The sequence below is a fragment of the Cynocephalus volans genome, chromosome 13, assembly GCF_027409185.1.
Source record: "Cynocephalus volans isolate mCynVol1 chromosome 13, mCynVol1.pri, whole genome shotgun sequence".
Lineage (NCBI taxonomy): Eukaryota > Metazoa > Chordata > Mammalia > Dermoptera > Cynocephalidae > Cynocephalus > Cynocephalus volans.
The window spans coordinates 102,085,934-102,098,422 of record NC_084472.1 but is presented as its reverse complement, the minus strand read 5'-3'; the positions used below and the strand labels follow the sequence as shown (position 1 = coordinate 102,098,422).

At 38.4% G+C, this 12,489-nt stretch overlaps 1 protein-coding gene across 1 annotated transcript; it reads right to left on the bottom strand.

Moving 5' to 3' along the window:
* Positions 1 to 259: 259 nt before the first annotated feature.
* LEPROTL1 (leptin receptor overlapping transcript like 1) lies at positions 260 to 12,199 on the bottom strand. Its single transcript, XM_063077043.1, has 4 exons — positions 12,108 to 12,199; positions 5,985 to 6,060; positions 3,553 to 3,739; positions 260 to 2,535 (listed from the first exon to the last, which is right to left on the bottom strand). The coding sequence occupies exons 1-4, from the start codon at positions 12,121 to 12,123 to the stop codon at positions 2,419 to 2,421; spliced, it is 396 nt and encodes a 131-aa protein (XP_062933113.1). The 5' UTR covers positions 12,124 to 12,199; the 3' UTR covers positions 260 to 2,418.
* Between the last annotated feature and the right edge of the window lie 290 nt (positions 12,200 to 12,489).

Below are 12,489 nucleotides of genomic sequence, written 5' to 3'. Positions count from 1 at the left end.
TTTTTACATCAACAAAACCTTGATTGTTTTGGTAAAAAGTTAGGTAAAAATTCTACTTCTGCAGATTACTAGTCCTTTTACTATAGCTAAAAATCACAGGACTTAATTGTAATATTTGTTACTATGGTTTCTAGCATTACAACTGTCATACTTGCTTCATGTCACATTATTAAAATGATTAATACACTTCAGAAACTGAAGTGTGCAGTATATTTTCATCTCAAAAACACCATAAACTAAAATAGATATTTAAAATCTTTATTGTTTCATCATCAAAAGTTTTCTTTCCATAGAAGAATGGCAATGCTGTATCAGTGCATATTCTAAGGAAAATTCATACCTCAAGTGACTAGCCTAGAAATCAGAGACAGCACTGTGTCAAGCTAGTATGCAAGGTCAAAGACACAATGCTGCCAATGCAGTTAGTATACAGAAAGAATATGCAGCTGTTAGAAAAAGAGTGTATGGCTAAGTGAGTAAAACCATTTCAGTGCACTGCACTGACATCTAGAAGAACAGAAAATGGGGAAGGACCAGAGAATGCACTTCCTGCAAAAAAATCCAGTAGATCACAGGCACAAAGAGTCCCCAACTCTGTCACCAGCTGACTAATTCATGTGCACTTGTACATTTCTCTTTAAGTCTAGAACATCATAAAGCCACAAGCCATTTTCAGCCTAATGTGTAAATGGTACAGCCACATGCCGATCAATATTTCACCCTGCTTCCCATCTCACAGCTAAAAGTAACAACTTGGGTTAGGCAATATAACCTGTGGCTTTAGACATCTTTAGTAAAAAGCTGAACAAATCCAAAATTTGTTCCCATTTTCTTGAGAAATAAACTTTATAAAACAATGAAAGATAGCTGTCAAGATTACTCAGTTACGGCTGAAGGCCAAACAACTTTTATGTAAGTATACTGAATAAACATACAAACAAATATCTTTAACAAAATATTGTTAGACCAACTTCAACATCTTCACAACCAGCTCCTGAAAAAGTACTGATAACTGAGATGTAAATGACCACTTCAATTTGATCAAGCCTGGTTACTGGGAATTTTTTGGTCAGGTTTACGCCTGAACCTGCTATATAGCTGGATTTTGCTACTTTGTATTAATTCACACAATAAATGCCTTTTATAAGGAAATAGCAGATCTATCATGATGAAATCAAAATCAAAACAGTTGAGAGGTATACAGAAAACTTAAATATCTTTAAATTACACATGATATAACCTTAGAGAATGTGAGCTACCATTACCATGGTCTAAATCTTAAACTGTTAATGCATGAATTATCTGCAAGACTAACAAGTCACTTGTTAATTATGTCAAGGCCTTGCAGGGGAGGGGAAACTTTGAATGTATGGCATAGCAGTTATTTTCCAGGTGAGTTAAATACCTCTAAGTGTTATTAAACTATATTTGAAAAGTTACTCTACTTAATATATACAATGTACAAAATACGTTTAAAGGAGGAAGCAGAGGAAGGTTTCCTGGTACATATGGTACAACATACAACTTTCCCTCATCAGTAGTTCTATGTATGTCCATTTTACCCATGGTAAAACATGAAAGGCTGATAGAAGATCAAAGATCAAAAACTTCACTTATAAATAGAAACAGGGTTCAAAAAATGGAATTTCAATGTCGTTTCTTCCCATACTGCAACTCACTTTAACTATAATAAACATAAAAACCATATCTCAAAAATCTGTTTTTATACCCTTACCTTAAAGTTTAACATAAATTCTTCTAACAATTGAGAAGAAAAGCACTCCTTTATATCAATTCCATAAAATAATTTTCAATTCACAAAACACCTGTCTACTAGTAAAACCAGCAACCCTTATGGAGGGCTTAGGCATTAATACTTGGCCCCTCTGAGGTATAAATGCAGTTATATTTGCACTGAGTACATAGTCTGTAAGGTATGCCAATGGTCTGCATGTTTGCATAACATTGGCAGTGATGTCATCCTGGATGATTGAAAACTTATTTTTATAACTTTTTGTAATAATGCAGGTTAAATAATTTTAAGAGAAAAGATATACTTTAGCCCAGTAATACAGCCAGCAGAATTCTGAATTCCTAGCCAATGCAAATGGTTATTACATTTAAAAAATGTTTAACATTGCCTATTGATTAAAAAAAAAAAAACTGAACAGGAAAAACACATAAATATTTAAATTCAGCAGGACACTACAAAAAGCATACTATAGATATGTGTGAAATCAGTCAAGCTTTTCCAAAAGAGAAAACCCTTTTAATCCTTCAGCAAGTCTCTGTGAAAACAGTACGCTTACAATAACAGTGAGAGGAGGCTTGCTAAGCCACATAGCGTCACTCTCCTGTGTGCACGGACGGCCAACGAACGGCAAGAGGTCCACGTGGCAACAGTTCAGCAACTCCTTCTCACCACTGCTGCCAGCTGAAGTCGTCACTGCTTCCGAAGACCAAGAAGAAGCCGAGGATGGTTGCGAAGATGACTGTGTTTCCCGTGAGAACCAGCGCGCAGGCCCCCCATTCAATCTAGGGAGATAAGATATAGACACACTCAGTCAGCAGGCCTATGAGAGACAAAAGGACGGCGAAAAGCAAGTCGATGCTCCGGCTGGACGCCAATCATGACTGAAAAAAAATACGGTTTGAAATGATGACGTCCACAGTGCTGAACGCTTAAACGGCACTTTCATATCACTGTCTTTATTTCCCTTTGGCTCCCTCACTTATTTATTTTTTGGGGGGCTGGTCAGTACAGGGATCAGGGATCTAAACCCTCGACCTTGCTGTTACAACACCATGCTCTAATGGACTGAGCTAACCGGCCAGCCCATCCTTTGGCTCCTTTAAAAAGAAAGTCATAAGAGATAATTATTCAAAACACGCTGGGCTCCTGGGCTATAAAGAAGCAGCATAGAATTCTACAATTTTCTGTTTAGAAAGAAATTTGCTCTAACTTTTCCTTGGTGAATCTAAAAGTCTGTCTAGAGAACAGACTGAATTTTAAAGTATCAGAGATGAAAACACACTCGTGTACATTCTTTTAAAGAGGCTGGCGGAATAAGTGCCTCCTCCATATACAAGAGTGGCCATTCCTGTCTTCTCTGCCTTCTCTACCTCCCCAGAGATGGAGGCATGAACCTGGACTGGTGAGTAAGAGAGGAAGAACTGAATACAGTAGATTTAGCCTACCTCAGTCTCCTCTTTTGCACCTTCCCACCTGCAGAGAACACACAAATTTTTCAGGTCTTCCATGTTTTAAATGTTACAGGACAGGCCTTTGGTTGTTCAGCATGGGTGAGTTGATGTGCCCAATTCTGACAATTAAGTATTGGCAAGCCAACTGCTGCTACAGACCCAAGCCATGCTCTCCAATATGATTTTTATTAGTTAACAAGAACAAAAAAAAAGTGAGATTTTAATCTCTATTTTCTAGGCTCTTATGTCTCTCATCTCTTTTCGATGTCATTAACAAAAACGTTTCCTGAGAAAAATTCAACATGGTCTCATATAAAAAATCATTAGCAGAAGAATATATTCACTTACCAGATGTGCTCTGGCAAATACAATAGGGAGTCCAAAAGCTGAGACAACAATGCCTGTTGTAAGAAATATGGCGAGTTCCTTACACGCGTTGCTCATAGAGTCTGTGTCATCTACTAACCTTCTTGCTATGCAGTACGGGATAGGTGAGAGGACGTAGAAAGACAGAACAAAGAGGGGCCAGTATTTGCTACAAAAAGAAATATAAGTTAATGTAATTTTTGCTATCTATACCATTTTACTACACACAAAATATACTTTTTTAAGGACTAAGGGAATATTACAAGATATAAAACATGGTACAGTTTAAAAACAAGCTATACCTGTATACAGAAGAGAAAAACATTTTGAATCACAGTATCCCTAAAAACAATTATGACAGTGATTAAATTTTTGTTACATTAAAAGAAAATGCTTTATAAACTGTAACAGTTGTAATTAAAGACCAAAATTCAAAATAGGTTATAAATAAAGTCATATGGAAAAGAGAAATATTAACAAAATAATTTTCATGCCCTTGACTTCTTTTTTTTTTTTAAAAGATAACAGTTGTAATTAAAGACCAAAATTCAAAATAGGTTATAAATAAAGTCATATGGAAAAGAGAAATATTAACAAAATAATTTTCATGCCCTTGACTTCTTTTTTTTTTTTTAAAAGATGAACAGTAAGGTTATTTTAACCCTTGACTTGGTGTTGTCAGCACCACGCTCACCCAGTGAGCTAACTGGCCATCTCTATATGGGATCCAAACCCGCGGCCTTGGTGTTATCAGCACCACACTCTCCTGAGTGAGCCAAGGGCCGGCCCCATGCCCTTGACTTCTAATGGATGATGCCCTGCCTTAGCATAATGCTTAAACACCCCAAAACTTTGCTTAAGTCACTAGGAACTCCCAAAATACTGAAATCAAAATACAGAAAACTGAAAGTAATATTGAAGACTTCCAGACAGAATATAGAATTTATCACAGATAAAAATAACAGCTTTTAGTCTATTGTCTAATTAACTGTATTGTGCCAATGTCATTTCCTGGATTTGATAAGTATAGTTACGTAAGAAGTTACAACTGGTGGAAGCTGTGTGAAGGGTACAAGGGACCTCTTTGTACTATTTGTGCAACTTCCTGAAAGTCTATAATTATTTCAAATTAAAAAGTTAAAAAGAAATAGATGGCCTTTAAAACTCCCATAGAATAAAATACACATCACAATGGATATCTGCTTTTACTTAGAGGTTTATGATAAGCAGCCATCTATTTATATATTTTCCTAAAAATCTTTTCCTAAATGTTCTAAGAGAATAAAAAAATTAAAAATAGCACACATGCTTAAAAAATTCAAACAATACAAATGCACAAAAAGTAAAAACTGAAAGTTCCCCAAATCCCCCCTGCTTTCTTTTTCTTACTCTCCCATTGAGCTTCTTGTGGACCCTTCAGTATCTTCATATAGATAAACTTTAAAAATATGAATGAGTCATTCCATTATTTTTTTCCATTTAGCAATATATCCTAACTTCTTTACATATCAACACTTACTGCTCTTTCTCTTTCTCTTTAATACTGTCTAGTACTTCCATTGATTGATGTACCATACTTTGATCATCTTTCTTTTGATGGACATTTAGGATACTTCCAGGTTTTTTTTTTTCCTGCTATTATAAACAAAGCTCTCACGAATATTCATAGTCTACCCCCACTACACATATCACAAACATCTGCAAGTGGTTTTCTATGAGAAAGTCTTAGAAGTAGAGGGCCTATTCAAAGAATATATACATTTTGCCACAAGCACACTGATCTCCAAGAACAGTGCACCTATTTATACTCCTTCCATAGTACATAATAGTGCCTGTTTTCCCATATCATGTATCTTTGCCAATGGATTTCATTTAGTTTTGAGTGAGGTTGGGTATATTTTCATGTGCTTATTAGCAATTTGTAGTTCTCTTTTCATATTTGTTGAGTTTCAATTGAGTTGCCTATTTTTTTCTCACTAATTTATCTATACATTAATTTTTAAAAGTTCTTTCTATTCAGAGGAAAGTAATTGATCACCTCACTTTTTTGTTTTAGTCAATTGGGTTTTGACTCTGATTATGGTATTTTTTTTTGCAAAAAGACATTTTAAATTTTCTTGTATTTAATATTATCAATAGTGTTCAAAACTGAGCAGTAAGGGCTGAGCTATTGTGTTGTTATCTTGACGTAACAGAGTTAGTAGGAAAGAACAGGTAATAGTCAAAAATCTTTTTTGCACTTTGGTATCCTAAAATCTTTACAAATTTTAAGTCATGATTTTTAAAAAGGCTTGTGTTAGGTAAATAAACATACCTTTGCATTACTTCTAAAGTAGTAAAAACATTGTTTTTAAGGCTTTAAAAGTAGAAAAATTTTACCCTTAAACACTCAAAAAGACAAAAATTTTACATACTTGTATATTGGAAGGGCACATCCAAGCATCAAAAACATCAGCCCAATTGCTCCCCCAAAGGACAAACTAATCAAAGCTGCAACACAAATAAAAAAGTACAAAAGAAAAATCAATTAGTTAAGCATTATTTTATGGTATTTTATATGTAACTTTTAAATAAGTTATTATTTTATTAATATTAATATTAGCAGTCTGAATATTATCTATAATTCCAGAAGAAAACCACCCCAAATATATTAAAAGTCAGTTGTCTTCAAAAGTATAAGGTACCTACAGTATCAGAATAAGTCTTGTACATCTTCAAGGCAAAATAAAGTGACACTGGTTTTCAAAGCTTTGACCTATTGCTAGCACATCACCACATTCCCCAATTACTGGTTCCATTTCTGAATATCACAGCCCACAGGATCAATACTCCTCCAGGCCTTAATAGTATATTTACTTCACTGATCATTACAGTGTTGCAAAGCAGTACAGTCAGCCCTCTGGATTATATTCAACCAACCATGGACAGAAAATACTTGGGAAAAAACCCAATATGACAATAAAAAATAATATAAAATTAAAAGCAATACAGTATAACAACTATATTTATGCAGCACTTACATTGTATTAGGTATTACAAATAATCTAGAGACGATTTAAAGTATACAGGAGGATTTGTGTAGGTGATATGCAAATACTACACCATTTTATATAAGGGACTCGAACATCCTTGGATTTGGATATCACTGGGGGATACTGGAACCGATCCCCCATAGATACTGAGCGACAAATGTATGTGGAGAAACTCCACATTCTCAAGTTTACTGCACTGCAGAAGCCTCATCTTATGGGAAAACCTCTTCTTGATCAGCTCCTGCTTCTTTCGTAAATACCCTTAACATGAATAAAACTGGTACGAAAAAATGTCCAAGAGTAGCTGTAGTTAATGATTTTAATCAATTAATTTTTAAATAGATCTTTAAATAGTTCGCAAAACTATAGCAGGGTTTCTTCCCTTAATCTCCTATACATTAGAAAATCTCTAAGATAATGGGTACAATCCTTCTGTGGTATAATAATTTAAGTCATTAATAGAAGCAGATACATTCTGTAAGTGAAACAGTTTCTAAAGGTGAAAAACAATTTCTAAAGTTATATACACACATACTTATATGAAACAGTATATTTTAAAGTGCTTTCACATATGTCAGTGAGTAGAAACAACTTTCCTGAAAAGGTGTAGGTAAACAATGACCTAGACTTAAGCAAAGTAATAAATGAACAATTTATTTTGAGTTCTATATAACCTGTATTTCTGCAACTACAATGACTCACAAAATAACTGCCTTTTTTATTTTTTTAAAATGATATGGTCTATTAATCTTAACAGAAAAGTTAAAATTCAAAAGATCTGTAGAAGGTCTAAAAAGTTACCAAGACAAAAGCTTATTTTTACAAACAGTAAAGGGGTTATACGCTGCCAAGTATGACTGATATACTTCTCAGAACTGAAATGTTCGTAATCAAGTACACCCAATGACATGGGAGCTCAGCAGATTTTGTTTTCAGTTAGATCATGGATATACATGTCAACCCTGAACACACTTACTTAGTCATTAATGTCTTTATATTTTCAGCCACAGGAAAAAACAAAGGAAAAAATCACCCCCCTTTATTTTACAGTAAATGAGGCACTTCAAGTTTACAAGAAGATGCAGTATAAACGGTGAGTAAAATACTTAATTTACCATTTGTTCTCTTCAAACATGCACACCTCTCTTCACATATCACACCAGGCTACTACTCACACCCAGGGCACTCCAGTTATACTGACCCTCTTTCCTGGAAATGAGCTGGCTCCCTCACCCACCTGGCCTCTGCACATGTCCCTTCTACCTTAGATGTTTCCTCATTCATTTGAGAAACACTTACTGACCACCAAATATGCAGCAGGAGCTGGGGATATGGCAGTGGATGCCACAGGGCCCTTTCCCACTCATGGAGCGTGTGTTCTTGCCTACTCAAGACTCCCTCTTTCCTCCACATTAACTCTTACTTTTCCTTCAGATCTCAGCTTAATCATCTCTTCCTCAGTGAAGTTTTTCCTCATCTTCTGACTAGTCCAATTCCCCCTGTTATATTCATTCATTCATTCATTTAACAAATATCTATTGAGCACCTAATGTGTTTCTCGATATTGGAAATAGAGAAATGGAAAAAAAAAAAATCAAAGCTCTTGCTCTCATGGAACTTACATTCTAATGGGAGAATAAAATGATTAAAACAAAAAAGCCAGTAACACCAAGGTGATGGGTTCGGATCCCTGCACTGGCCAGCCACGGCAAACAAATCAGGTGGCTATCTGCAGTTAATCATGTGGCTATCTGGGGTGAGCATTCCAGGCAGAGGCACATGCAAGTGCAGAGGACCTCTTTGCAATGAATGCCTCTCCTTTGCTTAGTTACCACAGCTGCAACTTCATATTGATTTGTATTTGTCTTTCCTTCTCAACTGCTCACTTGGTTAAGAGCAGGCAGCAAGTTTTTCTGTTGTTGTTGATGCTCATGCCCAACGTTCTGTTAATAACAGGCTGGCCAATTAGTTCAGTTGGTTAGAGCATGGTGCTGATAACAACAACATCCAGGGTTGATACCTGTTCCAGCCAGCTGCCCAAAACCAAAGAAACCAAAAACATTTAATAACAAATATTTGTAGAATGAATATAGCAGAGTGGAACTAGCACAGAACTCAGAGTTGAGATGCAGGGTCCTAGTCCCTTCTAGCTACTATCTAGTTGTCTAAATAATTTACCTGATGTTCTCACTTATTTGAGGGAGCTATAAACAAACAAACAAACAAACAAACAAACAAACAAAGGTGAGCAGGGGAAGAAGACAACAATCACAACAATTCCTTGAACTTCTTAAGACAAGTGAACAGATATCATGTAGTGGTGGGGAGGGGAGAGAGGGAGGGGGAAAAGAGGAAAGTGGGTAAAGGGACATGAAAATCAATTACCATGTACATTGAGAAGTTGGAAAAAAAAAAAAAATTACCTGAATCGCAGTTCTTCTAGAAAATGAGACATGTACTAGATCTAAAATGCAAGTAATTCTCTGAATACTAAAGATACTGTTAAGAGACATTCTGAGAAATAAAAAAGTATCTACATTTTTTGAAATGTAGTTGTCAAACAGTTAAGTTCCCTACTTAAAAAGAGACAAAATAGATGTGAAAAAACCCATATACTATAGCTAACATTCTCTATAAACAGCCCCTTAGGAGCTGGTCGGTTACAGCACTTTATTATAAAACCAAGATCAAGGTTTTGGATCTTCATATAGGCCAGCCACCAAAACACACAAGCAAGCAAACAAACAAAAAAACAGACACTTAAGCTCTCTTTTTTTTGGAGGGTCAGGCGGGTAGTGGGCTGCTGGCTGGTACAGGATCCAACCCTGGACCTTAGTGTTCTCAGCACCATGTCTAACCAATTGAGTAACTGGCCAACCCTAAGCTCTTATTCAGAAGTTACTGAGTCATTTTTGTGACACAATTGTTGGATATAAATTGAAACAGAGCAAAAAAGTTATTTTAAAAATTCATCTATGCTCATTTATATATTTTTTTAAATAGGTAATTCATGTACCCAGAACAAAATTATGTGAAAAGTAACTTTCCCTTCCCAAAGGTAATCACTATTACCTTATCCTGTGATGTGAAATTTTGTAATTTTCTAAGTTTATCTTGTTTCTTGCGTTGAAACAAATGACAAATAGGAGAAAGAGCTGCATACAAGCAAGAGTTACCCTCTGACAAGAGGAAGAAGACTGAAAAAAATTTTAAATCAGGCAAAAGAAATCTAAAAAAGTATGTTTGCAGACACGTCTGCAAAAGACCAGCAGCATTAAGAACTTGATCTCTGAGGGTTGCTCTGTACTATGACAGAGATGATCATTCATGTTCTTATTAAAAAAGAAAGTCTAAATTCTTTGACTACACTCTTAAAAAGTGAATGAAAATTATTTCTTAGAAAAAAAAATCAAGGCACTAAAACGAGATAAGATTCAGGCATCAAAGAACAATTTTTAAAACATAAACCAAGATTGTTTTATTATAAGTGCTGTGAATATTAATATTGGAAGAAAATTATTAATGCATTTATTTACGCCTTAGAGTCCAATTCTTTTCAAACTCTACTGTATAATGAAAAAGTAAGGCTCTTGGAACTGTTTGGAGAATCAAGATACCTACCCTGGGGTAATACTTCCATTCCATTCAATACACAATATTTTAAAAATGTTCAAATGACAATTTTATGTGACATTTCATCTCTCAGTCACATCGGACAAAAGCTAATAAGGTTAAATAAATTGCCCCAAAGTGTTCTCAAAACTGGTAAAAGTTTCTTCAGTCTTATAAAGTCAGCAACTAGGCTGATTTACACAAAAATTTCAGCATTTGTATCTAAAACTGTTGTCTTAAAAGACACATCAACAAGGTAAGAATTTCTACAGTAACTGAGTGATGCAACCTTTGGAAGACAAAACTTACACGAGTCTGGTTTCTACTTCCAAAGCTTCTAGGCTAGGATGGAACAGCTCAATTATCTAGCAGAACTCTCGAGAGACAAAACACTGATTCTGTGACTACAAAGAAATTAGAGTAGGAGAAGGGACCAGTTCCCCAACCTGGGAGTTATAAGAGAATCCAATATACCACAAAATAATAGGCACAAGCCTCAAGAAATAAGTAAAGGCTAGTTATAGCAACACTCCTCCCTAATATCAGGAAGAAACATCCTGATAAATAATCATAACAACCAGAAAATGCTACTTAAACCAAAAGTTTAAGTACAATTCCACCTGATTACTTAGGTTTGGAGGAGGATATTATAAAGCTATTTTCTTCAGAGAGACTGCTGCATTAAGAACTCGGAAGAAATGGGGAAGAACAGGAAACAGGCAACATCCTAAAAACCACAGAATTTTATAATAACTGCCTCACATAAGGATTTAAAAGAGTCTATTACAGTTTAAAAGATTAGAAAGTAGCCCAGTTGCTCAAATGACAAGGTGTTACATGGGAAATGAAATGTTTCCACCCTTGAAAGTAAACAAAAAACAGTAAAAATTGTGACCCTGGAAAAGAAACTCCACTAAAGTTGTCCTTCAAGATAACAACGATAACAACAACAACAACAACAACAACAACAACACAGAAAACACCACTGTCAAAGCTGTTCACTTCTGCTGGCCCTCGCTCCCACAAAGCGGCAGGACAAGAAATCCACTTAATTGCTGTTAAGAAGTCAGTGGAAAACTTTGCTTCTAACCACACAGAAAACAAATGCAACATACCTCATCTCTAAAGAAAACCCACGAATAAACGAGTCATTTTGCATTAAGCTGCAACACTACTTTACCTTTAAAAAAAAAAAATAATGCAAACTTGGAAATCTGAAAAAGTCTCAACGTGCAATCGTGGAAGCAGGAAGCGAGCGGGGGCACTTCGGGGTCGCGCACAGGGTTTCTCTACCGTACAAACACCGCGCTGTCCAACAGCATCGGTGTCAGGAGCGTGGAACGCTTGGAGCAGGGGCGTCCCGGGAGTGGATGTGGGTGGCCGAGGTCTCGGGAAGAACCGTCCCTAAGCTCTTCGCAGGCGTACAGCCCCCGAAGGTGTCCCTGATGCCTTCCCGTGGAGACGACACCGACTTTCCGTCACCGGCACCCCTAGCGGCCTCAAACCCCTCCAACCACACTCCGCCCGCCACTCCCTGGCATGCAAACTCCTGCAGACGTGTCTGGTGGCCCAAGTCGCGCCGGGACTCCTAACTGCCCGCGCACCGCTTCCTTCTTTGTCCGGGGGGCGACGGGTGGGGGAGAGACTGCCGAAATCGGCACAAAGTAGGGGCCGCCGGGGAGCGGCCGCCGTCCCGGCCGTCCTTTCCCAGACGGCGCCGCGCCCACCCCCGCTTCGAGGCTTCCGGGGTGGCCGGGGGCGAGGGTCGCCGCGCGGGCGCAGGGACCCCGCGCGCACCCGGCCCAGCAGGCGGCGTGTGGGGGCCGCGCGGGACGGCCGCCCCCTCTTCCTCGCGGACACCCGGGCCTCCTGCACTGTGCGCCTCAGGCCCACCTTTGATGCCGGCCATGGCGGTGACGTCGCTCCTGGCTCCACGACCCGAGGCGGCAGCGTCGGCGGCCGGGAGACACGAGACGCGCGACGGCCAGACAACACCCGGAAGTGCGCGGCGCAGCACTTCCGCCGGCGACTCGCGCGGGGGCGGGGGGCGCGCTGGGCTGTGTGTGTGTGGGGGGGGGGGGGGCGCCGGGATGTGTGTGTGTTTGTGTGTGTGTTTGTGTGTGTGGGGGCGCGCCGGGCTGGGGTGGGACGCGCCGGGCTGGGGGGCGCGCCGGGCTGTGTGTGTGTGTGGGGGGGACGCGCCGGGCTGTGTGTGTGTGTGGGGGGGGGACGCGCCGGGCTGTGTGTGTGTGTGTGTGGGGGGACCCGCCGGGCT

Bases quoted from the DNA above. Each gene is read 5' to 3' on its own strand.
- LEPROTL1 (XM_063077043.1), bottom strand. The intron at 3,740-5,984 runs GTATGTAAAATT...TTCTTTTTGTAG, and splicing joins TGTGCCCTTCCAATATACAA to CAAATACTGGCCCCTCTTTG. The intron at 2,536-3,552 runs GTAAGTGAATAT...TTATCTCCCTAG, and splicing joins TATTTGCCAGAGCACATCTG to ATTGAATGGGGGGCCTGCGC.